Consider the following 27,626-nt stretch of genomic DNA (forward strand, 5'->3'; position numbering starts at 1 on the left):
CTTGCTTGAGGGTGTCAATGATGGCCTTCTGGACAGCAGTCAGGTCGACAGTCTTACCCATGATTGCAGTTTTGAGTAATGAACAAGGCTGGGAGTTTTTAAAAGCCTCAGGAATCTTTTGCAGGTGTTTAGAGGTACGTCGTTGATTCAGATGGTTAGGTTAATAGTTTGTTTAGAGAACCTTTTCATGATATGCTAATTTTTTGGGACAGGCATTTTGGGTTTTCATGAGCTGTATGCCATAATCATCAGTATTAAAACAATTAAAGACCTGAAATATTTCAGTTGGTGTGCAATGAATCTGAAATATATGAAAGTTTCATTTTTATCATTACATTGTGGAAAATAATGATCTTTGTCATAATATGCTCATTTTTTGAGAAGGACCTGTGTATATATATCTGTCATCCTTCAAACGTGTTGCTGTCCACATCATAGACTGTCTGGACTTTGAACTTTCACACTTCTAGGGTACACCTTTTGCAAATCTCAATATTGTGCTTTTAACTACCATCAGCACTTTATTATTATTTTTTTTTAACATAAAAAAAAATTGTTTACAGTCATCTTGTCAGCTTTGCATTAAAAACGAGCATACCCCATCCTAAATTAATCTTGGAGTTGAGTTATTAGGGGATTGGCTTATAAATTAGTGAATGATTAGCCTATTCCTAAACTGCAAAAAGTGTTAATGGTCCAGTAGATTAAATTATCAATGCTTGGGAAGCTTCCAAGGTGGGCTCTAAAGCTGGGACAAGGTGGGGACAAAGCCAAGTCAGCCAGGTATGAAGAGCCCCATGGTGGGGGCTTCTTTTCATATCCACAAATGTATAAACTCAGTGACTAAAACTGCAAAATTATAAGGTGGTAAAAGTACAAATTAAATGTCCTGTGTAAACTATCTCCACCCCCTTCATTCTCAGTTGCTAAAGTTATTTTTCTTGTATTTTTTTTATGTTGAACTGAGGTTAGAACATGTGATCAATGGCATGTTGTAGGTGTGTAGGCAGGTATGTCCATTGGTCATGCTCATTGCATTTCAGAGAATCATTTCGCTCTGTGCAACCATTTCCTGTAATTTGTCTTCATAGATTGACATTAATCACTAAACAGTCCACTAAAATTTGATTTAAAAGAAGATAACACAGTAATCTTGTAGAGTTCAAAATGATGTAAATATTCTTGAGTTACAGCGGCTGCAGTAATCTGCCCTTTTATTGACCTCCGTTGCTCCTGCCATGACGGGTGACTTTGAAAGGCAGGGCTGCTGTAAATTTTTTACCATGCAGCACACCTACTACTGGAAGCCTTGCGTTTATTTGACTTCAGTGAATTAGATGTGCCATCAGTTTCCCTGAAAATCTGGGGTTGTCCTCTGAAAGTCCAAGCCTTTAAACGGCAGCAGCATGTTCAGAAGAGGAGAGCTCCATCACACTGTGTGCTGCACATTTACCCTCCAGCTTGAGACAGGTATTTCAGAACTGACTGTTAAACCTCAAATGAAACAACTTGAATTGTTTAGTTTTGTATTTTCCGTTACATTTTGTGGCGTCTTGCATTGGTTTTAAATTAATCGGATTACCTTTCTGTTTACAGCTTTTAATCTCACTGAAGCTGGTCTGACTGAGGTTTTGAGACTAGCAAGATGCGTTCCAGTGTAGATGGACAGCCAGCGAGCGAAGGAACGAATCATAGCAACAACATCAACAACAACAACCGCAACAGGACCAACAGTGAGAACAATGGGAACTCAGGTTCCCAGTATGCCTTGTGTGCTCTAGGCGTCGGTCTAATCGCGCTCGGCGTTGTGATGATCGTGTGGAGCATTGTGCCTGCAGACCCATTTGTTACTAACAGCAGTTCAAGTTCAGGAGGAAGTAATGTCATCGATACCAGGAAAAATAAAGCATCTTCCGTGGCCTTCGTGCTGGCGGGCTCTGGCGTGGCGATGCTGTTGCTGTCCCTGTGTTTGGGAATGAGGAACAAACAACGGGAGCAGCTGAGAAACCAGGAGATCCAGAATCAGAGAGAAGCAGCGACGAGGGCACAGGAGGAGAGAGAAACGTGAGTCTGGTCATGACTTCACTTAAAACGTATTTTAAAGATGAGTTTTTTTTCCTAAGATATCATGTTTGAAAGATTCTTTGCTGATCCTGTTGTCTGCTCAGGGAATTTTCTTTGAAGATGGCAAAGCCTTTTCTGTTATTCTTGGCACAAAGTGACTTGTCTCAGGATATGAAACCCAAAGACTAGATTCACAACATAAAAAAGAAATCGTGGTTTTCATGCTGTTTGTCCACAATCACAGATGCACGTGAAAGTCTTATGCTTCTTTAGTGGTCTCTCACCAGTTTGAAGAAGCTAACAAATGAACAGTATTTATATGATACATCCTGATTTAGTCTTCTAAATGCATGTTTTATCATAACAGCAGGAAGTGTTAAAGGAGCTAAAGCATCATGTCAGTACACTTTGTTCAACTTGCATGTGATCATTGATGTATAAATGTTTACAGTGCGGAGGAGCAAGCCCGACGTTACGCCGTACCCAGCTATGAAGAGGCAGTATGCAGCGACCAGTATCCTGTCCGTCAGAGCAACCTTCGTCCGAGCATCTCACAGCTGCCATCTTATGATGAGCTAGTTCAAGTCGATGGCATACAGTACGAGAATGAAGGGTCAGAGGTCACAACTACAATATCGCCGCCTGCTCAGTCTTCAAATGCTGCTGTTTCCGCAATAAATCATAGACCTAGCAAAAATAGCCTCAAGCTTCTTCCTATCAAAATCCGAAGGATTAAGTCAGAGAAGCTGCCCATGAAAACCACTGGCAGCTCTCAGCCAACTCCTGGAATCAGTATTGAACCTCTTACCCCGCCGCCACAGTATGAGGATAAAGTGCCTCCACTTTAATACCTACCTGATGTTTCAAAACAACTGAGGGAACCTTCTAGACTTCTCTGTTTTCAGGCTGTTGTAGACCTGGATCTGCCTTTTCAAGCAAAGAACTGATTATTTTTGCAAAATGTTATGTTTTGCTATGGACCCTGTTATCTGTTCAATTATATCACTGTGTCTCATGTTTGGACAGAGGATTTATTTTATTGTGCATCTCGTTGGGTCACAGAAACGGATTCGAACAATGCCTTGATCACTTCTTCATAGTTTGAGAGTTCTTCACACCATGACACATTGGACATGATCCCTTTTTCACATATCTTGTAGGTTTCTCAAGTGTTCCTTTATGAAACCAGTCTCCACTGTGCACGGTTTGTTTGAGAGACTTGTGGACAGATATTAGGAGACATTCACGAATGGTTGCACTGAAGACCTGTGTACAAATCATGTATGCCTGTTTTGTTTGAAGGCTGCAGATTTTACACAGTTTCAATGGTTATTTTTGCTGCCACTGCCTAACCAAACGACTGAGGATTGTTTTTACTTTGGTGTTATCTTACCTGGAAACTGTCTTAATTGTCCAAAGCCTTTTTATATTTACATTCATCTCAAGAAAATTTAAAACTTTCAACTTTAAGATAATTCCAGTAAGTCCATTATTTCAAAAGTGAGCTGAAAAATTGTGTGGGCATTTTTATGTAATGCAATGAGTTTCTACAATAACCTTCAAATACTTGATTTATATGCCAAAAAATGTCCTTTTTTTTTAGCTTCATGGATCAGTGTTGACCATCAAAGTTAGTAGAAATAAACAAAAAAAAACCCTTTACCTAATGCTAACCACTTAGCTGTGACCTGGCAGCTGTTTGCTAACGGCTACTGAAGAAAATTTCTTTTTATTTGTGGCTATCGGATAAGTAGTTTTTATGAGATGATATTTTTTGTCAGGTTTAGACGAATTGAACTAATAATAGTCTAGTCTTTTTTAGTTGAACTAAATCTAATTTGTTTACTTTAGTTTTCTACCACCCATAGCTGAACTCTCCCAAGTGGTTAAAACAGCTCAAGATGCATCAGTTTGATAAATAGATGCAAATAAAAAAGTGCAAATGTCAGTTTATGGTACTATCTACATTATTCCATGTGTAATGTTGCTGGATAAACACAAGATGGAAGGGGCATTTCGTTGTGTGCAGTGCAATAGTCGTTTAAAGATTGGAGACCTGTGTGTTAAAGATGAAGTATTTTTCCAGGAAGCTTGTTTTTATAGAGGTTTTAATTGCCAACGTTTGACTTTGAATGCAGCAATACATGCCCTTCAGTTAGTTATACACACAAAACCATTAAGTGCAATTTTACTCTAAACACTTCAGAAATGCTACGAAAGGCATTCGGTAATTCCGTTTTTATCCGAGCGTCTCAGTGTTACTTCCACTTTTACGAACAGAAGAATGTATGTGAGGATGTTTGGAGGAACTTGGTGAATGGCTGAAAGCCTGACTCTGTAGTCATGGTGAGTTGTGAAAGCGGTAATGTAGTCTGCTTATCAAGGGATGGGTTTTTTCCAGAATCTTTGAGTGTGCAGCTGCACCATAATAACAGCAGCTGCTCGCTGTTCCTTCAGCCACGGCTTGACCTGCAGCCCAGTTTGCACGTAAGCGCAGTATGTGGAGGAAGAGCAGCTTCAGGCTTTATTCAGGAACTGCTTTAAGCTACTTCTAGTTCTGTTTTCTCAATGAACATCAGAAGCCGAGCAGACTTTTTTTTATCAGTCATTCAATATTATTGCACAGCCCAAACTGTTTGTTTTGTAATAGCTGAAGTACTTTGACTAGCGTTCTAATTTAGTTTGTATTCATGTTTTGCATGAAAGATACTCTGTTGTTGTTAGAACGTTAGCAGCAGCCATTTCTGTATTTTCACTCGTCTACATTTCCCAGATTTGTTTCAAAGCTTAAACTCGATGGATCAGTTCTGTTTTAGTCAAATAATGTTCCGAGAGCAGCAGCGGGTCTCATTAGCAAATAACGAGATTAGTTTTTTACTATGATGTCAGAATGTTTTACATTTTTGGTTATTAGTGTTTATATTTAGGTGGCACCTTGTGTTTAAAAAAAAAAGTATGTAAGGCTATCTCTTTTTTTTAACACTTCATTTTTTTATGTACTGTGAACACATGCTTTTCTATGACCATGTTTTTGTTGTTAAAAATTGTAGTTTAGTTTTTGCAGAAGTTTTAAGTCATTTATCATGAATATTTATAAGAAATAAAAGCGAGCATTTGTTAAGTTTGTCTTTGCATGTCGTGTATTTTTAAAAAAAATTATTTTATGTTTGTGAGCAAAAGTGCACAAAATAAAATCCTGGATAAAGTTTTCTAACTCTAGAGAAAAGGTTAAAAAATTAACTAGAACAGGTTCAGATTAGCTGTTATTACTTGAGTTTCCGGGTCGTTTAAAAATCCAATATTCTGTTTTTTATTCATTCTGTTAATGATTTCCTGGACGTTCTTATATTTAGGGAATAAAAGTGCTGTAAAGACTTCCTAGTTCTGATTAAACCACTTGGATTGTTTAGTAGTTGGTCATAACTTTCAAAGAGAACAAGAGAAAAAACTGAAAGCATTTCCCTTCATTCACAACTGTTTATTTTATGCTTCAAAGGTCATTGCAAGGTGACTGATTATCTACATTAATGCATCTGATGAGACTCTTGTAAAGTCTTAGGAGAACATTGCAGCTTCCACCAGAGACAAAATGATAAACGTCCCAGAAAGCATCAGTTCAGGAGTACTGAGCTTAGTCCTGCTGTGTTCTGCTTTCACTCAAAGTAATTTCCACACTTACTGTTTTCTTAAAACTAAATATACTAAATAAATAACCTTTTAGTAGAACAACTCATTTAAGTGGTGATTTTCCAGTTGAAAAATAAGCTTCATTATGTTTAACCAGCTTTGGATTACATTTATTTACTCAATATATGATCATCTTTTACCTGCTTCTTCCTTTTCGGGTCACTGGTGCCCATATCCAGCAGTCACTGTGAGAGGTGGGGTGCACCCTGGACAGGTCACAAGTTCATCACAGGACTGATTTATGATCATAATTCAAATAATTTTATTATTTTTTTTTTTTCGGCTGCTCTCTTCTTCAGTGGGCGCCACATTAAACTAACTCTCACATAGACTTGGCAATTAGTTTTACGCCAGATGCCCTTCCTGCTACCTAGGGCCTCCAGGGGAGCAGACATTTGGGTTTAAAGGCCTTGCTCAAGGGCTCAGAGTGGGAAAAATGAGGGTGGAGGCAGGTGTGGGTATTTGACCTTTCCTACCCACATTTTAATATCGTCAATTTGTGGAGTTGAGCTGAAGATCTTTTGATCACCTTCTCTAACCTCTGCTCCACCACTCCCCTTTTATAATGATAGTTTTTTATTTATTTATAATGTACAGTAGTCCCTCGTTTATCAAGGGGATCCTTACCCTTAAGACCCACGATAAGTGAAAAAACGCAAAGTAGGAATAGTAGTACAAGTAATAAGTAGTATAGTTTATATATATATATATATATATATATATATATATATATATATAACCCCCACACTCTTGCAATATTCATAACAATGTTTCTAAACTTTAAACGCTCTAGAAGAGGACAGAATGTCATGATTTCAGCTCTCTTCCTCCTCTGCACCTGTGAGCGCTCTTGGCCACGCCCACTTCTCCGCTGCACAGTGAACAGCTGATCAGCTGCAGCAAGAAGTTTATCCTGCAGTGTGGGCTGCACAAATGTGCAGCAGTTGCTAAATAATTTCAAATAATTTATTTTAAATAAAAAACTTAATGCCGATTGTGTGGCTCATCCATCAGTCAGTCAGTCAGTCAGTTGTGTGTCATGTCCAATCTTATTTTGAAAAACCGCAATAGAGCGAGTGCGATAAACGAACTGCGAAGTAGGGGACTACTTAAAAAACTTTACAACTGGAAAAACCATTATAAGTACTTTTATATGGTTTTTATTTATTATGTAGTTTAAATACATTTTCATAAGAAATGCGTTTTCATGCTTGATGTAAAATTCAGAATTGGGAATTCAGCCTATCATACACATTTCTGCAAGTTGAACCCAGACTACAGTATTCTTTTCATCCTTTTGCTTACATGAACGTTCAGCTGTTAGATGAAGGAAGTTGGTTTATACTGACAGAAACTAGGAGGTGTTAACTTTAAAGAATGTTAGAATAAGCCTCAAATCACAGATAATGCATGCGCTGATTTATTCCCTACTTACTGGAGAGTCCGCCTCGGTGTGTGACGTAGTATGGGGCGTCATAAAGCAGGATGACACTCCGATAAGGAGGGAAGGAAATGTTATTGTGTCAAAGAAGATGACAGGAGAAGACGGCTTTATCAGGACAACGTCATCCCTGTCAAAGGCAACGCAGTACATTATGTTCACGAGGTGACAAACATGTCGCTGTACATAAATACTCCACTGCTTCACCTCTTCCAGAGAAAATAAACCTCAGTTAATTGATAACTGACACTCCTAATACGCATACGAAGCGATGGATGTGTTGTTAAACTGTGTGGGTTGTTTTTATGAGCTGGGCAGGATGTTGTCTTTATGAGTGACGAGTTCAGCTGTCCTGCTCACTTTAGACTGCGTGTGTGTCAAGCTTCAGTCTAGAGCTGTCTCTATGGGATGGACAGGAGCTGACGTGACTTTGAAGTTCAAAACATAAACCATCTGTTTTTATGGATCAAACTGTGACTAATTCTGCAGGCGTCAACTTGTCTTCAACTAGTTGTGAAATCTCGTACGTCTTTGTGAGATTCTTTCTTTAAGGTAAATTGTCACTCCTTTTAAAGTTTAAACCTATATAAGCTTTTTTTTTACTTTAAAATTGTTTACATTAAAAGTGTTCACTGATGAAAGTATGCATGTTTTTTTATTTATGTACTGTAGTACAATATTTATAGTAATATTAGCATCCTTACAGATGTTTCAAGCGCCCTCTGCTGGCTGACTGGAGTATAGCTTCATAAAGTGTATATGTGCATGGGTGTCTCGGTGTGGATCAGTTGATAGAGCTGTTCCCTCTCAACAAGAAGGTTGCCGGTTCAAATCCTGGCCCAGGACACCTTTGGGTGGAGTTTGCATGTTCTCTCCGTTCATGCGTGGGTTTCCTCCCACAGCCCAAAAGCATGCATGTTAGGCTGATTGGTAACTAAATTGACTGTGAGTGAGAGTAAATGGTTGTTTGTCTCAATGTGTCCCTGTGATGGACTGGAGACCTGTCCAGGGTGTCCCCCGCCTCACACAGCAATAGCTGCACATGGGCACCAGTGACCCCCGTGACCCGAAAAGGAAGAAGCGGGTAAAGATGATGGATAGATATATTAATTTTTATATAATTTATTGTATTTACTTTTTCATTTTTATATGCTTTATTATATGATTGTCTATTGTTGTTTGTTGTTTGTACCTCATCTGTGTTTTTGTCTAAAACGGGTCTCTTGTAAATGAGTCCTCGTGGCTCAGTGAGACTAACCTGTATAAATAAAGGTTGAATGAGTATAATCACTAACTTTTGACAGACTTGAAGTTTGTGACCAACAGTTTTTACAACAACAAAAACCAGCCTTCTCGTATCCGACTGCTGGGTACAGAAATGCACCAAGTCACAACAGTGTGGTCTCCATCCTGCTGCTGGACTGAGAAACACGTGCAGAAAGTCAAACAAATCATGGGATTACAGTAAATGGACGTGCACAGCGGGTACTGGTGCTTGTCAATAGAAGTTCCCCATCATGTTTACTTCATGGTGAAAACTGGAATGTTTTTTACTAAAGAAGTATAATTAAGTATAATGTAAGTATACATGTTTTTATACATATAACTATTTCCTATAATAAAATAAATGCATATTGAAATGGTTCATTAGAGTTTTGATTTTCATGTTTTTGGAAAGCTCAAAATTGTATCTAAGCAAACCCAACAGAACTGACAGAGAACAAAGTAATTAAATATTTTATTTGTTGTTTTTATGTGTCTTTTCTCATTGTGTGTGTCTGGTTTCGGTCCTTAAATGCTGTCCTTATTAATAGGCCACCATTTTCTGTGAACAAAAGCAACGAGACATGTTAGATTTAGGAAAGTAAACGTGAAACATGTTGCGAGAGCTCCTTACAGAGTTGATCCAGTCTATGTAGGAGCTGACTTGTGTGAAGACGGTGGGCTTCTTGGGGAAGTTGCAGCTGAGACCAGAACCAAAGCTGACGATGCCATGAACCTCCCACGTTCCATCAGCATTCTGACAATTCAACGGACCGCCAGAGTCCCCCTGAAGAGACAGAAAAACAAAGATCGTACGTTCAGCTTTCTTGAGGGTTTGTATAAAAGTATTTTGTCTTCTCTCATTGCTCTGTAATCTGGCAGTCATTATTGTTCATACTTACATTGCAGCCTGACACGACCCCGTCTCCACCTGCGCAGACCATGGTTTCCGTCACCTGGAAGCCCCACCAGTCAGATTTGCTGCAGGTATCATGGTCCACCACGGGCAGCAAAGCCTGCTGCAGGATGTCAGCGATGGGACCACCAGCTGTAGAGGAAGATCAAATAAAGCTCAGGTAAAAAAAATAACAAAAGTGTCTAATCCACTGCTTGATTTCAGAATAAAAGCCCAAAATGATGATCTACACAACCCTTATTTATTAAAGGAGAACTTTTGTTTCTGAGCTTTCAGTTTGTGTGTTTGAGAGAAAGCAACTAATGCTTGATGCCTTTTTAAAATAACCAATAAAATGGAGCAGGGTCAACTCACTGTAGACGCGACCCCACCCGGTGACGTAGCAGGACTCGTTATGGGGGAGGAGGAAGCCGTCAGCGGGAAGACAAGAAGCCATGATGGCGTCAGAAAGCTCAACAGGGGACTCTAGTTTGATGAGGGCGATGTCATTGCTGCAGAACAAGAGCACCAGTTTACACCAGCAGTCACCTGATGGTTTACTTCCTGCTCTCACAGACAACATGGATACCGTATTTGTAATTACCGAATAAACAGAGGGTTCCACTTCTCGTGCACGATGATGTTGGAGGTGCCCATCGTCACAGAGCCTTCCTCTGCTTCTTTCAAGTTGTGCTTTCCCAGGACCACTGCATACTCCCTGCCTTTGCTGCAAGTTGGTCAATCAGAAGCAGCAACAATTAATTTAAAGCAGCAGGCGACACTTTAACAAACTGAACATTCAACATGTTTGTACTTGAATGTTAAGTTGTGCTTTACTGGTTAATACCTGATACAGTGAGCAGCAGTCAGGACCCACTGGTCTGAGATCAGAGTACCACCACAGGTGTGTCTAAACTCATCGTTGCTCTTGTACTGCAGAGAAATCTGAAAAACACAAGAAAACAATGGATTGTCTCTCATGATAAACTACGAACTACTGGTCATTTTTATGGTTTAGTGCAGGGTTATTAACTAAACTGCTCAGAGGGGCACAGTTACTGAAAGCCAAGAGCTCAAAGCTGCACATCCAGCACTTATTGTCATGAAAGTTCGTTTTACTGTTTAAAATCTAGTTTTAGTTAAGAATGAACCCAATGGTGGGCCGAGCTGAGGTCACCCGTGGGCCGGATGTGGCCCCCGAGCCACCAGTTCAATATCCCTGGTTTAGTGTCTTCTTTTAAAATCATGAATTCTTAAGAATTTATCCATCTCATAACGAACTAAACAGATTACAACTTTTCTTTTTCTATTTTTCCTAACTTTCTGCTTTTTCAAAAATTCAAATTCAAATTTGAAAAGTTGTTGCATAGCCACAGAAAATACATTTATTGTCTCTTTTATTTTAATTTGAGTGGAATATTGTAGATGTTTGTTCCTTTTCTAGTTCAAATGTTTTAATTTACTAAGTCACCGTTTGTAAAACATTTATTTATAAATTACATTAATCTTTTTTTGCTTGCATTTTATTAGTTTCAAAATGTATTTTTTTTTTTTTTTTTTTTAATCATTTCAACTTTATTTTCTTTAGTAGACTTTTATTTTTTTGACTACAGTTTCCCAGTTAGCTCTTGAATCTTTACCTGCCATGGCCAGCTGTGAGGCCTGACATCTTCTCCTCCGACCACTCGGCTCACCACAGGAGGAAAGGTGGGGGTGCCGCACCCATACGCTGGGGAAATAAAAATAAAAAAACACCGTCAAAACTACAAATTTAAACACACAGCCATTTTTACTAAACAGCGAAATGAGAAGTAACACCAGCGAACAGACAGATTACTGCTAAAAATGAGTTATATGTGATTTTCTTTTTCTTTTACAGCCGAATGATTCTTACCACCAGCAACAAGCAGAGCAAGCACCACAAACTTCATCATGTCTGTCTCTCCACAGCTTAAAGAAAACAGAGCATATTTATACCGTTCACAATGTTATGTAACCTCAACAATACTAACCTGTGGGAGTTCACACAGTGAGACATGTTAACAAAGGGGTGGAGTGAAGTGGACGTCTAAAGATACAGATGTCAACAGAAGTTAAAGACCAAGGACTTTTTTTATATCTTTGTTGAATATTTCAGTGACACACAGTTCATGCAAAAAAAAAGCTATATCCATAACAAATGTAAGCCCCCATTGATCATGAGCTCTGATTATTTCAATAAAAGTAATAAAGTAATGTCCCAAATTAATTGTTACAGTAATAGACTGGTGTTTAACTTCCCTTTTACATTTACATAAAACTCAAACCATTTATAACATTTTATGGACATATTTGGGAGTTATTTGTTACTTGTTTCTCTTTCATTTCATTCATATTTTTTATCACAATAAAACAAATTAAATTAGAATATTGTAAAGTTTAAAATAATATTAACACATTTGTAATGTAAAGATTAAGTAGTCACATTTCCTGACTGCTCTTTTTGGTCTTCATTATGTTTGAAAACTAATTTTACATTAAATCTCATAAGTTTTACTTCTAAACCACGTTTAAGACTCGAACAACTGACAAACATGTTTTACAAGAATATAAGCACAAAAATAATAACCAAAATACCTTTAAAATCAATTAAAAGCTGAAAAAGGGACATTGAAAGTAAAACAAAGTCAAGTAAAATTATTAAGACTGAAACCCTTATATATCAAGTTAAACGCCAAGGAGAATACATATCTTGTTTTATTTTATTTATTTATTTTTTTATTGTTATTTTAAAAGAGGGGAAAACTGATCCAAAATATTAGGGTTGCTAATGCAAAAACATGATAAAATAAAAGGTATTGCATTCAAAAACCGTTACGAAATTAAAATAAGGACAAAAATATATAAATGATCACATGAGAACATTTTGATTAAGTATGGAATCATATTGCTGTCATGAAAAAAAAATTGAACACTATTATAACATGAGTATAAGCTTTTAAAACAAAACAAAAACATTTTAATTCAATTATGCATTCAATAAGAAGTAACAGTAATATATTATTTTCTCAGGTTCCAGCTAAAAGTGTGAATTTTGCACCAGCTGCAAACAAACCAGCAGAAACTGGCCGACTTCTAGCAGCTGCAGAAAATAATATGTTCTCATTTTTAACAGAAACAAAGTTCTGATGAATAAGAAGTGAATCATAGAATAGTATCGGAGACACTTATTGGTTCCCAAATGTATCAAAAGTAGAACTAAAGTCCAAAATAATCAGAAAAATCACTTTACCATAATGACAATTCAAAACTGATTCTGTGACATGACTGGCTCTGATGCCTGACTGGAAGTTTGACCTTATTTTTATTTTTTTAATTATTATTATTATTCAAGAAACAGCTCTTTTTTTATTTTTGAAAAGAACAGAAGCTTCTTCTGTGCTCAATATTTAAAGTGAGACAGGAACAAGTAAACTGATATTAAAAAGTTATATTAACTTTGGAAATATTTAAAAGTCAAAAGCTCTGGTAACATCTGGATGGTTCTCACACAGCTGGGAAAGATACAGCATATTTAGGGATATCTTTGCTCTTATCTCCAAGGTTAGATTGTTTTTTCCACCAAGTTTTCCTGACTGCGCTAAAATAAATCTTAAATGACACGTCTGATATTTGCCAAGTAATGCTCTATATAAAGAGACACGAGTCAGTGTGGAAGGCACAGACTGTCACAATGAAGTTTCTGATCTTGGCTTTGCTCGTCGCTGGAGGTAAGCTGCTGAGAAATGTAACTGCTGATGTTTGGACACTGTGGTGAATTGTAACATTGTCTAATGTTGTCTTTCAGCCTACGGCTGTGGTCTGCCCACCTACCCCCCCACCCTGACCAGGGTGGTTGGTGGAGAGGATGTCCGTCAGCACAGCTGGCCCTGGCAGGTAGCAGCCCTTCTTGGTTCTAACTTTCAAAATCCAACGTCTTTCTAGAAACGTCAAACATCTGTGTGCTGTTGTCCTCAGGTGTCTCTGCAGTACCAGAGTGGCAGCTCCTTCTACCACACTTGTGGTGGCACTCTGATCTCTGACCAGTGGGTTCTCACTGCTGCTCACTGCATCGGGTAAAAAAAAAAAAAAAAAGTTTTACATACCTGATATAGAGTTAAAATATAAGAAAATAAAGAGGGCTTCATCAGATTAAAATACACAGTACTGACCGAGTCAAAGCGTAAAGCACTGCAGTAACAAGTTTTTATCAAGATGGATTAGAAAGATGGAGTTAAACCTAAAGATATTGTTGACTATATTTCTAAATAATGCAGATACAAACTAGTTTACTGTGGTCACATATATCCTTGTATTATATCAGTACATGAACAAAACCTAACAGCTATGGATGCAGTTCTCATGAACTAAAAAATGACTGTACTGACAAGTAACTTTTGTGATTACGCTGAATAAATGGAGCACATCTGTTTTTCTTTCTTTCTTTGTGACAAAATAGAAGTCGCACCTACAGAGTCTTGCTGGGAAAACACAACCTGAAGGTGAACAACGAGGCTGGTTCCCTGACCATCAGCCCCGCCAAGCTCATTGTCCACCCTAACTGGGACTCCTACAGAATCCTGTACGAACAATCGAGCTGGCTCTGCTTATCCATGATGGTACTTCTCTTATGCAGCTATTCTAAATGTTGTGTTTGTGTTCCCTCTTCAGTAATGACATTGCCCTGATCAAGCTGGCAACTCCCGTCAAGGTGTCAGACACCGTCATGCCTGCCTGTCTCCCCAACTCTGGAGAAATCCTGCCCCACAATGCTCCCTGCTACGTCACTGGCTGGGGACGCCTCTGGAGTAAGTTAATAGGAATATATATACAGATAGTATAAAAGTTCACAGCAATACCTTCATATATTTGATGTTTAGTGAGTGTCCCTGTAAAGCTGTTGTTACACTGGTTAATTATTAATTTGAACAAAGCTGAAGTGGTTAGAATTGGTTTGGAGTTCTTTTCTAATTCACTTTCTTAATAACCTTCATTAATGCAGATTAGTCGAGACAAAGTTACTTGTCAAACACATTTAAATACTTTTTTTTTTAAACAAAAAGTTAGAGAGTACACAATTTAAAACATGCACATGATATGACTCTTGTTTCTTTTCAATTGATGGCAAAAGTTGTGCCAAAAGGTAAATATGTAGCATGAATAAAATTTAAAAAACAATCTTAGCGTAAGTTTTGGGACTGAAATGGTATGAAAACTGGTGTAAACTCTGTTAATCTGAACATCGTGTTCTTTAAAACAGCTGGAGGACCTATTGCTGACATCCTGCAGCAGGCCCTGCTCCCAGTCGTCGGCCACTCCACGTGCAGCAGGTCTGACTGGTGGGGCAGTCTGGTCACCACCAACATGATCTGTGCTGGAGGAGACGGAGAGCTTGCTAGCTGCAACGTAAGACAAAACTCATCACTTAAGCAAACTTTGTATTGTTTTTTTTTCAATCCAGTTTCTAAACAGACTCAACTAATCCATTGCAAATGTGGCGTGTTTGTTATTCAGGGAGACTCTGGCGGTCCCTTGAACTGTCGGAACTCTGACGGCTCCTGGGACGTCCACGGAGTGGTGAGCTTTGGCTCCAGCATGGGCTGCAACTACCCCAAGAAACCGTCTGTCTTCACCAGAGTCAGTGCCTACACCAGCTGGATGAACACTGTGAGTGGAAACATTTTGATTACTCTAAATATCGTTTTATGAGGTTGCGTTACATGCAGGAGAATATTTTTGTCTCATGTTCATAAGAATCTAGCTTTTACATAGCTTACAATTTTGCTAGATAATGTTTTACAATAGGGATGCATGATATTGGATTTTTGGTCAATATCAATATGCCAATATGTTAAAACGTATTTGGCTGATAACCGATACCAATACCGATATTTTTCCCTTATATTTACTTACAGAGACTACATAGCTTTTTCACTTGTGGAATTAAAATACTACATTATTCTGCATGGTCTTTGTAAATTTGGCCTGCTACCAAATGCAGATGGCAAAAAGGAGGCTGAAAATGATGTAACACTTCAACTTGGATTATGATGTTCAATATTTAACTTTATCGCTAATATCGGCCGTTACGCTACCATGCCAATAATATTGTGCATCCTTATTTTATAGTGCTGTAGGTAATGAAACACACAAAACCCTAAGCTAAGTACAGTTACAGATGATGCTTTTAATATGTGATAACTTAAGATTTTTTTTGCTTGTTTTTCCAGGTGATGACCACCAACTAAGAAACAATGGTGTATGTCGGACACAGTTGATTGATTCAGTTGACAATAAAATAATTAAATAACTCAATGACTGTGTTTTTAATCAGACATTAAAATTTACAGTTCCTAACACTTTTTATTTTCATATTTAAATCACCTTGTCCAGGGGTTCTCAAACTTTTTGAGTTCAGGGACCCCCTCATAACTCATGTTTATTAAATAATTTTCTTCATTTTGTCTCTTTTTACTGCAATGGAAATATTTGTGCAACATAAATACTTAAGGCCTGTTCTTTAATACTGTCAATGCAAATTTTTTTTAATACTTTTTAAACATGGAGTATTTTTCGTTCTAGACACACTTGATTAACACAATTTTTAATTTCAACTTCCAAAAGTTACAGTTTTGAGAAACTTAACGGTGTCAAAAACCACTTTACCTATTCACAAAGTGAACATAATAAATGTGTTGCCACTTCAGATTATTACAGAAAACTCTTTACATAAAACTGAACAGAATCATAACGGCAGTATTATACCAAGTGACGGCTTCATTTGTAAACCGATTGATGCCGGAACACAAATAGTGGGCAGTGGTGGGAGGGGTCTGAGAGTCCTCCCCCAGGAAATTTTGAATAAAGTAGATGTGACTTCCTGCATTTTGTATTCTTGTATTTTAACGAGTTGTTAAACATATGTGCTTGTAAACAAACAAAAAAAAAAACTTTTTTTTTTTTTTTGCAGACCCCCAAGCACAGGCTCACAGACCCCCGGGTGTCTGGGTAACCCAGTTTGAGAACCGCTGATCTAGTCCTCTCAAATTCATGTGTTAATATTTTATCCCAGTTGACTAAAGAGGTTTTAGTCGTTTTATAACAATCTTTGATCAATTTAAACGGAGAGCTGCCTAAAGGTGTAGGGATGGTGCCATCTAGTGGGCCTTCCTCTGTCTCTACTCCGTGTTTCTGCTTTAATTGTCTGATTAAGATCACCCGTGTCTCATGTCCTGTTTGTGTATATAAGTCCATCTGTTAGTCCTATCATTTGTCGGTTCGTTGTTGGGTATTGCCTGTCCAGTCCGATCCTGTCTGATCCCGTCCTGACTATTTTGTAAGTTTGCTGCCTTGTCAGCCTTTTGATTTATTATTATTAATATTATTATTGAAGTATTTTATTTTGTACGTCTGCCTCCTGAGTCCTGCCTACTCAGCTGGGTTCTCCTGTCCTGACCTGCCTGAAACCCTGACAAAAAGGAACGGTTTGAGATTAACTGTGAAGACAAAGGGAAGTCCACACATACACAGGAGGTGGTACATAAAAAAGCCCATGTAAAAACAGTGTTCACAAACATGCAATTTATGTAAAACACAAAAACCTTTTTATTTCCCCTCTTGTCTTGTTAATATTTTTCAGCAGTTCTCCACTTTCCTATTCCAATCAGTATCATACCAGTTTTAAAATGTGCACCAACTCTTACAAGGTCACCCAGAGATTCTCACACTTTTAACAGAACATCTCGACAGACATGAACACAGCGTTTTTTCCTAATTCTCTCCAAACTTGTGAAGTTGTTTGAAGTGTGCTGAACGGCTGCAGGTGGAAGAACGGGGGGCAGAGCGTTTCCTCTCTGCCTCTACATCCGCTTTACCCTTCCTGTGAGCAACAGTCGTACATAATGGACGAGTGTGTCAGCTGACGGTAAACAAGATTACAGTCAAATTCTCCAAACAAACATAGGAAAAGGTTTGAATAACCAACAAGTGACAGAAGACCAGCTTCAGGTGTTCCTGTGAGGGCTTCAGGATACGTTGGGTTAAAATTAGAAGCTGACGTGTCCGAGTCCATTTATGATTTCCTCCGATGAAAGAACAATTGATTTAAGCAGCAAACAATGAAAACATTCACACACAACACAGCAAAAGTACAAGAACTTATAAAACCAGCACATGCTGATTAAAAAAAACAACTTGCAAACTGTAGTAGTAAAGCGCCTCTGTACTAAATTAGTTGTACTTTTTACTTATTTTGTTTATTTATCAAATGGCTGCACAGAAAAATCAAATCACATGGCATGGACTATTTGATTTAACCCATATCACACACAGCAAAACACTGTTGTCCTTATATTAAAACTTAGGTCTCTTCACACAAACATGAATAAACCTTTCTTACACCTTTGATTCTGCCTGGGTCCACAACTCTTCTGATCCATAATCAATGCATCTTATCTCTGTACGCCCACATGTTGGTAACATTACAGTATAGCCAAACAGTCAAGCTCTTTACGACACTGTGTCCTACCCATCCACACATCACCCTGCTTTATTTCTACAAAGCTCATTAAAATCAATTATTCTGTAGAGTTTTAATCAGTGCTTAAGATTTCATACACCAAAGGGGCACAATGGAGTCGATGAGGCGTTCAGTGTCTCTCCCACTTCCACATGTTACTGCATACTGCCAGGAATTGAACCTCCAACTCTTTTATTGGAGAGTGACAGCTTTAACCACAGAGCTACAGCCCCTCATTGTTAAATATGACAATAATATGGAGAGAATGTTAAGAGAACTGAACTTTGTTGTAATATTTAACCCTTTAAATCAGGGGTCCCCAATCCTGATCCTTGGGGGCCACCATCCTGCACGTTTTAGATGTTTGTCTTCTTCAACACACCTGATTTGAATAAATGAGTGATTATCTCTAAACAGTCTTCTGCAGAATTTGAAGACCTGCTGAAAAGGCAGGAAAACGACTAAAACATGCAGGATGGAGGCCCTCAAGGACCAGAATCGAGAGCCCAGTGCTTTTAGATCATGAAATGGTAAATGACTGTACTTGTATAACACCTTTCTATCTGATCAAGACACTCAACGCTCTTCACACTACAATCTGTGCCTCATTTACCCGTTCATACAGCACTGTACTACAAAGAATAATCAGTGCTTTATCACATTCATACACTGATGGGACACACATCACAGGCAATGAGGGGTTCAGCGTTTTGCCCAGGGACACTTCGGCATGTGACTGCTGGTGGAATCGAACCTCCAACTCTTGCATTGGAGGACAACTGCTCTAACCAGTCAGCCACAGCCACCTCATTAGAAAACGAGAACAGCCTCGGTTTCATATCGTCTATTTGTGCTTAAATATTTACAGATTTAAAATGAGGGTGAAACATTTTATGTTTAGTTTGTGCTTAAAGAACTAATAATTATAGACAATACAAAGACACATGGCTGTTCTTTTAAAACAGTTTCTTATCATCACAACATGTGTTGGAGCCATTTTTGTTCAAAAGTGACAATCCATCCTTTTTATTGCGTGTTTTTAAATTTCCTGAGTTTGAATTTAAAAGATGGTAGATCAGACACTCAGTACTGCATTGGCTAAAAATGAACAAGGGCTTTTAAATAATCATAACAAAGATGTATAATTCTTCATAAAAAAAAGAAAAGAAAAAAAAAAGAAGCTATTTTACATCTCCATCATGGACCACCTTCCCCTGGGAACAGACACATAATTAACAGTAATCATTTTGATCCCCACTATCTAATGCTTCCATACTCCGTCACAACTTATTCAGTCAAAAGCCCAATTACTGTTTTGTCTTCTGCCTTAAGAGATCTCATTAATAATCCTGATGTCACACAGTCATTATTAACAGAGAACTGCAACTACCCTGTTTAGCTCCAGGCCTTCATTTGCATGTTAATTATCATTAGCAACACAAGAAAACACATCAAACCGGCTTTAACCTTATCTTCTACTGATAGAACGCCGGTGTTCTAACTAGAAGCTTGAAACGGACCCATTGGTTGTTTACATTTGTCAAGTTGAAGCATTTACCTTTAGTGACTTATTGCATTTTAACCAAGATCTGCAGTTCATAAGATGTTTGTGACATAATCATTATATTTCTCAGCTTTGAGTTTTGTATTGCTGAACAGTTGAGCAAAGGATTACAGCAGCTGCAAGAGGTTTTCGCCAGATGTGTTGAATGATGGCAGATGAAGACTTGTGCACATGAGGTATCATTTAATCTTTAATAAGTTTATAATGCACCGTTTGCAAAGTAAACGTTTCAAAAACTACTTGGAACCCTTTTATCAAAAGCTCTTATTTTCAGATTACGCCAGTAACTGTAATCAAATTATACACACAAAGCACTGAGCTGAAAAGTTGATTGTGATTATATAACCCTTGTAAATGTATCTAATCCTTTGTTGTTTTGTATATGCATCTGTAAAATCAGGCTTGGATAAATAGTTTTGCCTAGAAAAGGAAATAAAAGTTAATAATCGGTTTATTTTGTATGCATTTTTATAAAGAAAATACATATTTCAGATGTGCTGTGAATTTTATAAGTCTACCATTGGACTTGATTAACAAAGGATAAACAGATAAATAAATAAATAAATAATACTGGTATAGTCTTTGTTTTCAATGATTAAAAAAAAAAGAATATTGAAAATGGTGCATGCAATGTGTTCAAGGTTTTTGGAGTATTAACTTCTACCACAAGGTGGCGACAGAGTACTATTTTATCGTCATCTAACAGTGAACTAAGAGTTTTATCAGCAACTTTTGGGTTCAAGCTTGAAAGTAAATCTGAACTAAGCTGAGGTAGAGGGCACCGACTGGACCACAAACATGCAAACACAGTAGACGATGATATAAAGATGAATCTAGTTATAAAAATGACTTCCTTATTGAGATTTCCTGCTCACTCTGGTAAAGATGTCTATGTATAACCACCTCTGATCAACCAAACCATCATTTTTCATATCAGCTTACTCCAGTCAGATGCAAAACAGGTGGGTTGATGCTTTCAGTGTTTGCATGAAAAGGGATTTGTCAGAAGAAGTCAAATCTGCTTCATGGAGCAGATTCTGTTTGACATAAAGCAGCGTGTGCAGGAAAAGCTGCTTGTTTATTGCACTCAGCAAGTGTGAGGTTTCCAGTCCATGCACTGAACCTAACCAGGAGAAAAGTCAAACAAAAGTAATATTTCAGTGTTTTTTATGATATGATGAGATGTTTTTGCCCCTCTGTAAAATGTTTGAATGGCTCGTCTTTTAACTTCATCCATCTGTTACCATCTCCAGGCCCTGCTGAAATATTGTTGGCTTCAGGGTGTAGGGAAAATACTGGATGTGATGATGAACTGTGAGGGTTAGATAACTTAAATATGAATGAAATAGATGAACCAACTACAGCTAGTAAAAATAAATAAATAAATAAAACATTATGACAAATAGAAAAATGCAAAAACTCACATTTGCAGCAATAATGTGAAAACCCAGTACAATATATTTCATGCATCAAAGTTCATGCTTATTAATTCAGGTATAAATCCAACGATGTGATCATCTTTCATCCAAAGGACTTCTTCAGTCTGAGGAGCCCACCAAACCAAAGTGAATCCCACAAACAGCTCACCTCCAGAATATATTTATATATTATAATATATTTAGATTCATACCTGGATTAATGCGCATGAACTTTGGTGTTTTAAACCACTTTGGCATGGTCTGCCTTGTGGGAGTTGACAGGGGAGAGTGCAGGACCCAGAGGCCATCTTATCACCAGCAAACTGGTTTTGTCCACTCTGGAGGTGAGCTGTTTGTGGGATTCAGTTGGTTTGGTGGGCTCCTCAGACTGAAGAAGTCCTTCGGATGAAGGACGAAACGTCTCGGCAACAAAAGAAACCATCCAGATGACCCGACTGAACATTATTGAATGTATTTCATGATTTTTCTTCTAAGGTTTGTAAACATACAAACATAGAGGAAAACTCTACCAATTTAGCCCTGAAGTGCTTTAAAGTAAAATTTACTGCTTTGTACTGTAGTCATTACTTTTAACAATCCATAAATACAATTCTGGAATTAAGAAAGCCATCTTAAGGATGTGTATATTTGTCTACCAATAAATGTGAAGGTCAGACAGTAATGCTTTGTGTGTAATTGTACATTTGTGTGTACTGCACTGGACAGATTTAGCTAAAACTCTCAGGATGTAATTATGAAATGTATTTTATTAACTTCTGGAGCCGACCCCATTCAACATGGCTGCCATAGCTACTGCACTATGGAACATAGTAAACTTATAAAATGTGTAAACTGAGAAACCGTTTAAACAACAAAGGTTGTACAAGTAATGGTATAAAAACAGCTGGTAGAGTATTTATTTAGGGCAGAGGTCCGCAACCTTTGAGATAAAAAAAAGAGCCAGTTTTGCCACTTTGCTTACGAATGACGGAGCCGCAAAACCTGCTGCAACTGTGTACTGTCAACTGGTGACCAGTGGTCAAGTTGGTTGGAGCTGGCTTTTAGAGGGGGTGATATTATAAACCGAAAAATGTCAAACTATCATCAACATTTGTTGATATTTTTACATTGAAATACAAAAGAAAATATCAGATTTGTGTAAAGAAAATATATGTATAATTAAAAAATATATGTATAAAAATTTAAACACTGAACTCTGCAGGCCTGTGTGAGTTCCCTTAATTGTTGAAGAATTAAGTATCCTACTTAAAGCATAAAGTTAAACACAGTATAAAATGAGGCCAGCCGCTGCAGAGGCACCAAAGAGCCATGTGTGGCCCCAGAGCCGCAGGTTGCAGACCCCTGAGTGAGGGCATTTGGCAACAGGTCATTAAGAACAACAAACATTTTAGAAAGATTGAATCTCTCAGAGGAAAGGATGGGCAGGGAAATGGGAAGACGTTGAATATTTCATCATCTAAAGTTCATAATATTATCAAAATATATTTAAATGTGGATACATCTGTGCACATTGGACAAGAATGAAAATCTGTTTTGGATGTCTGTGATCGTTGGGTCCTCAAGCAGCGTTGCATTAAAACAGGTCTAATTCTGTTTTGAACATCACTTAATGAGCTCAGGAACACTTTTACATATTGTCTTTAAAAACAACAATATTCATGCCATTCACAAATGAAAGGAAAAGTAAAAGCTACGTGTGAACACCATCCAGAAACACTGGTGTCCTTTCTGCACCAAAGCTCATTTAAAATGGATTGAGACAAAACCAAAAAGTGTTTTGTGGTCCGACAGTTCAAAATGTGAAATTATAAACACCATGTTCTGCACAATATAAAGGAGAGGGACCATTTGGCCTGTTATGACTGCGCAGTTGAAAAGTTTGCCTCTCTGTTGATATGTGGGTGCATTAGTGTCTATATGACATGGGCAGCTTACAGATCTAGATATGTACCATCAGTGCAGGAAACTATATACAAGTTTTAGAAAAGCTTATGCTCCCATCCAGACAAGATCTTTGTCAATGAAGGCTTTCATATTTCATAAAGTCATTGCTAAACTGAATACTGCGTTCTTTACAACAGCATGGCTTCGTAGCAGAAGAGTCCAGGCGCTGAACTGGCCTGCGTGCTGTCCAGACCGCTCGCCAATTAAACATACGAGGAAGACCCGGGTCTGTTGAGCAGCTAAAATCCTGCATCAGACGAGAAGAGGACAACACTCAAAACCTCCCAGACCTTTTTTAAAGAACAGATGCTTAACAACGGTGAACATGGTCACGTTCCTTTGTTTGACGTGTTGCTGCTATAAGTTCAATAATTTAGTACAATGCGTAGTACAATTTCTTAGTTTAAACATTTGATGTTTACTATGTTCCATGTTCCAAAAAAATATGGGTTCATGAGATGTAAATAATTGTAAATCACTGATTTAATCTATATTTTACACAAGTTTACAACATTTTCAGAATTTTAATCTGTGACTTTACAGTGGAGTAACAGGAAAGTTAGAGCTAAAACCGTCCATCCATCCATCCGTCCATCCATCCATCCATCCATCCGTCCATCCGTCCGTCCATCCATCCATCCATCCATCCATCCATCCATCCATCCGTCCGTCCATCCATCCATCCGTCCATCCATCCATCCGTCCATCCATCCGTCCATCCATCCATCCATCCATCCATCCATCCATCCATCCATCCATCCATCGTGTGAGAGGCGGGGTCCACCCTGGACAGGTCACAAGTCCGTCACAGAGGAGCTAAAATCATTTCTGCAGCAAAGTGCTCTAACTGATAGAGCTGTTGTCACGCAGCTAATTCTACAATCCAGCTTGCTGTGTAGAAGTACACTACGATGTGGCACAAGACGCCATCCAAAACTTCTTGTTTGTCTTTTTCCCCATCATGGATTTAAGTTGTCACGTGTTGGATGATCCGTGTTATTGTCTTGTAAATGTAGCCAATAATTTATTGCTAATTGTGTTCTTCTTAGATCGAATGGCATTAGATTCTGTGCAAAGTCTTAATGCCAGATGTTGTATTGAGTCTAATTTTTCCAGATGTGTCTGCAGCTGACTCATAAATTATGCTTCCATAATCCATATTTGACCTCATTAATCCTGTATATATTTGTTTTAAAGCTCCCCAGTCACTGCCAGCCAAACATCTCATCATATTTAGTATTTTCTTACATTTATCTATAATTTTCTGCATACATATTTTCCATTTAGTTTTCTCATCGAACTATATCCCTAAAAACGTTATACTTTTTACTTGTTTTAATTCTTGATTATAAAACTAATTTTATTTCCTCTCTTGTTTTTTTTTTTCTGTGTAAACATCATGACTTTTTTTTTCGACCGAGAACTTAAATCCTCGTTGAAAAACGATCTGAAGTTGTCGACTTTGACCTCACTAAGAGATTTTAAACTGTTGTTAAGTTGAATGCAAAAGTCAATGCAGACAAGTTCCTGTTTTTATTATTTTACCTGGTTTCATAATGTAGCTTGTTTTTTTATTTTGTTTTATATCAATACTTTTGTTTAATTTTCATTGTATATGATTTTTATGCCTGTTTATTGTTGTGTGTACCTCATCTGTTTTTTTTTTTTTTTTGTTTAAAACAGGTCTCTCTTGTAAATGAGTCATGACTCGAGACTAACCAGCAAATAAAGGTTGAATGAATTAATTGACATCATTGTTTCTTAGATAAAGTCCAACTGATGAATGAATATACTGTATTTTAAAACTCAGCCTAAAATGACAGCAAACATCTTGGTTCATATAGTTTTGTTTATTAGAAGTTGCTCTACACCTGTTCAGTTTTAATTACTGCTAATACCTTTATAGTACTGCTTGGAAATGGAGCTGAAACAAAATACAGCGTAAAGTTGCAAAGTGCCTCCTTCTCACTTTCAGATTCCATTTGATCAGCTTTGGCACCACGTTGGTTCTGAGGAACACGCTCAGACTGTGTCAAGTGGCAGCCGGAGTTATTTCATGCCAGACGGCTTCCAACTCATCCATGGCCTTCCACTCTGCTCTCCTGAGTGTATATAACCTCCCTCAGAATAGGAGCATGAGATCACAATCGTATTTCCCTGTTTAAAAGACCACTGTGAATGAAATGAGGTGCAGGTGTGATGTCATGTTAGTAACATGTACCGTGCTCACTTCTTGATTTTTGCACACTTTTCCAGAATCTGGAGAGTCTGTCTATGACATTGAGGTAATTCACCCTTGATGTTTTGCATCCATCTGCATAATTTCAATTGTCCCAAAGTCATTTACCAAATTTACTTGTCTGATTTTTATCAGCTTCAACATCGCTGGCATGAAATGGAGGCAACTTGCCACTTCTGTATTTATTCAGCGATGTGTGGGATTTTGTTGCCATATGTAGGACAGACATAGCATTCATCAAACTTCAGTAGATGATTATAGTGCAAATGGACTGCTTCGTTTTGTTGTTTAAAAATAGAAGCGATGTGATAGTTTAATGAGCATCAGTTTGGAAAAAAATATCACCATCAAAATTAGCAGTGAGCATGCTGATGTCATCATCTGGTGTGAGTGTGTGTTTTCTGAGACAGCCGCCTCCCGTGTGGGCACCAGGGGACAAAGTAGTCTTTATGCAGTGCGCCGAGCTCCGAGGCAGAAACATTGTTGAGCAGTAAAACATTCTGTAACTGAAACCACATGTTCCAGAGTGTACTCCGCCGCTCCACACCCGGGCTCGTGCTTCATCATCAAGGCCTCTATTTTGACTCCGATGCAGCACCCGTTTATTGTCCCCTTTTTTTGTGAGTTGAGAAAACTAAATCAAAGACATGAAAAACGCATTGCTCCTGTAAAAAATACCTGAGCAAATGCACATGTGGAGAAAAAAGACAAAACAAAACAATTATCTGCTGCTGATTATTTTCAATCACATTAGTCCCTCACTACTTCTCGGTTCGACTTTTGCAGACTCGATCTTTCGTTGTTTTTCTAAGATTGAACAAATGAAAAAAAAAAATTGTACAACACAGTTGTCAACTTTAATATTTCTCACGTGATTGGGACAGTACGGGATACAGTATAGTAAAAAATTAACCAAAAAAATACTTTGGACAGGCACCTCCATTTTGTAGTTTTCTCTCAATAAGCCTACGATGTATCACCACTCAAAACAACTACATTTCCCAGAAGCCAACAGTGCCCTACCCAGAAGCCCTGTTGCTTTCTGCTGAAATGGATGTAAAGTTTTGATTCGATCAAAAAAAAGTCCTTATTCCTACAGTGATTCGGCGCCCAGCAGATGCAGAGAGCCGACCAGAACCGACTGAGAACCGGCTCAGAACCAGACCTCCAGACTCATCGGTGAATCTGAGTGCTGCTGGCCAGCCCACCAGGCGTTCTGAGTGTGGACGTGCTGCCCAGAAGCCTGGCGTTCTTTCCGGTGCCCACCAGGACTTCCCTCATCCAGATTTGGATTCAATCTTGACCACCGTGTGGTCCCGTGCTGACCATCTGAAGGTCCGGCTCCCTCCAAAAGTGTTTTTGTGCTCAAGGGCTGCAGAAAGCCGACCAGAACTGGACTTGAATTGGCAGAGTAGGTCTGGCAGGGTGGGTCTGCTGGACTGGAACCAAGCTGCTGTTTCTGCAGAGTAAAATTTTGCAGTACTGCACAGTACATGTTGTTAAAGTGACGTAGGTTTAAGAGTTTAGAACATTGCAAGAGTGTGGGAAACATTTCTAAAGCCTTATATATATATATATATATATATATATATATATATATATATATATAACATCTCTACTTTGTGGATTTTCACTTATTGTCGGGGGTCTGGAACGTAACCCTCGCAATAAACGAGGGACTACTGTGCTGTTTTTTTTTAAGAGAAATTGCAATTTTTTTGGGACAATATTTCTGGGAAATTGTTAACACAGACAGAATGTTGGACAAGGTCAAGTTAAAGTGCTACTTTAGAAAGTGTCTTCAGCTAATTTTGAGTGCGAAAATTAAAAGGAAAATATATTTAAACCTCACAAAAATGCTCCCCAAACTCTAATTCGACTGTTTTTCCAGTCACAGCTTCTTTGCATGTTCTGACCTTCATGTTGTTTTTCTTGTAACCCTAGCGGCTGTTACCAGAGTTATGTTCATTTATTAGAGGAATTATTGGGAAAACCCAGAATTTACAGTTAGTTTTTATTAAACCACAGCCTGCAGTGGCTTTCCTGTTGTTAAGTGTTATGTTTCCATTGATCCAGCAGCTTAAACGTTTTTATAAACCTTATACCAAATCTACAACATAATAATTAATGTGTTTTTTGTTCCCTATCAATTCCATAAGTTCTAAAACTGACAAAGTATTCTGACTCGAGGAGCTTGTTTTGACTGCAGACTACTGCCGGCTGACCAAGAAGGTCAACTGTAATGTAGAAACTGTGAGTCGTATTAGCCGTGCAGGTTAGGGCTGAACTCTTGACTCAGACCCAGTGGCCCAGTTCTCTCTTCTGATGTTTGCTGAAACTTTCATTAACTGAATCTCTGCTCACCATAGATGGACCAGAGAGAAAAACTGTCTCTCACAAAAACTTGATTGTGGGTTCCTCCCCTTGTTCATTCTGTGTGCCCTTTTTATAAGGAATAGTTGACTGGACATGTATTTTTTTTTTTTTTTTTACAGATTTATTCAACAAATTACTTATAATTTCAGAAGCAATAATAATAATAATGCTAGAATAA

At 38.0% G+C, this 27,626-nt stretch overlaps 3 protein-coding genes across 3 annotated transcripts in view; 2 read left to right on the forward strand and 1 right to left on the reverse strand.

The window, feature by feature from the left end:
- Positions 1-2,912, forward strand: part of tmem51a (transmembrane protein 51a) — a 4,843-nt gene extending 1,931 nt beyond the window's left edge. The window contains exons 2-3 of the mRNA XM_037684272.1: positions 1,597-2,064; positions 2,516-2,912. Coding sequence (XP_037540200.1) covers positions 1,646-2,064; positions 2,516-2,912 — 816 coding nt within the window. The 5' untranslated portion in view covers positions 1,597-1,645. The remainder of the gene's footprint in view (positions 1-1,596; positions 2,065-2,515) is intronic.
- Positions 2,913-8,913: 6,001 nt separating this feature from the next.
- ela2l (elastase 2 like) lies at positions 8,914-11,290 on the reverse strand. Its single transcript, XM_037684932.1, has 8 exons — positions 11,245-11,290; positions 10,991-11,079; positions 10,198-10,295; positions 9,955-10,077; positions 9,726-9,862; positions 9,358-9,503; positions 9,090-9,242; positions 8,914-9,017 (listed from the first exon to the last, which is right to left on the reverse strand). Exons 1-8 carry the CDS (start codon positions 11,282-11,284, stop codon positions 9,000-9,002), a joined length of 804 nt encoding a protein of 267 aa, XP_037540860.1. The 5' UTR covers positions 11,285-11,290; the 3' UTR covers positions 8,914-8,999.
- Positions 11,291-12,862: 1,572 nt separating this feature from the next.
- LOC119417672 (chymotrypsin-like elastase family member 2A) lies at positions 12,863-15,683 on the forward strand. Its single transcript, XM_037684931.1, has 8 exons — positions 12,863-13,099; positions 13,177-13,265; positions 13,347-13,444; positions 13,828-13,950; positions 14,040-14,176; positions 14,629-14,774; positions 14,883-15,035; positions 15,599-15,683. Exons 1-8 carry the CDS (start codon positions 13,012-13,014, stop codon positions 15,614-15,616), a joined length of 852 nt encoding a protein of 283 aa, XP_037540859.1. The 5' UTR covers positions 12,863-13,011; the 3' UTR covers positions 15,617-15,683.
- Positions 15,684-27,626: the final 11,943 nt, after the last annotated feature.

This window comes from Nematolebias whitei, chromosome 11 (assembly GCF_014905685.2).
Source record: "Nematolebias whitei isolate Nwh7 chromosome 11, NemWhi1, whole genome shotgun sequence".
Lineage (NCBI taxonomy): Eukaryota > Metazoa > Chordata > Actinopteri > Cyprinodontiformes > Rivulidae > Nematolebias > Nematolebias whitei.

Bases quoted from the DNA above. Each gene is read 5' to 3' on its own strand.
- ela2l (XM_037684932.1), bottom strand. From the start codon at position 11,284: ATGATGAAGTTTGTGGTGCTTGCTCTGCTTGTTGCTGGTG. The intron at 11,080-11,244 runs GTAAGAATCATT...TTATTTCCCCAG, and splicing joins TGCTCTGCTTGTTGCTGGTG to CGTATGGGTGCGGCACCCCC. The intron at 9,504-9,725 runs GTGAGTTGACCC...CTTCCTCTACAG, and splicing joins CGGGTGGGGTCGCGTCTACA to CTGGTGGTCCCATCGCTGAC.
- LOC119417672 (XM_037684931.1), top strand. From the start codon at position 13,012: ATGCTCTATATAAAGAGACACGAGTCAGTGTGGAAGGCACAGACTGTC. The intron at 13,100-13,176 runs GTAAGCTGCTGA...GTTGTCTTTCAG, and splicing joins GGCTTTGCTCGTCGCTGGAG to CCTACGGCTGTGGTCTGCCC. The intron at 13,266-13,346 runs GTAGCAGCCCTT...TGTTGTCCTCAG, and splicing joins AGCACAGCTGGCCCTGGCAG to GTGTCTCTGCAGTACCAGAG.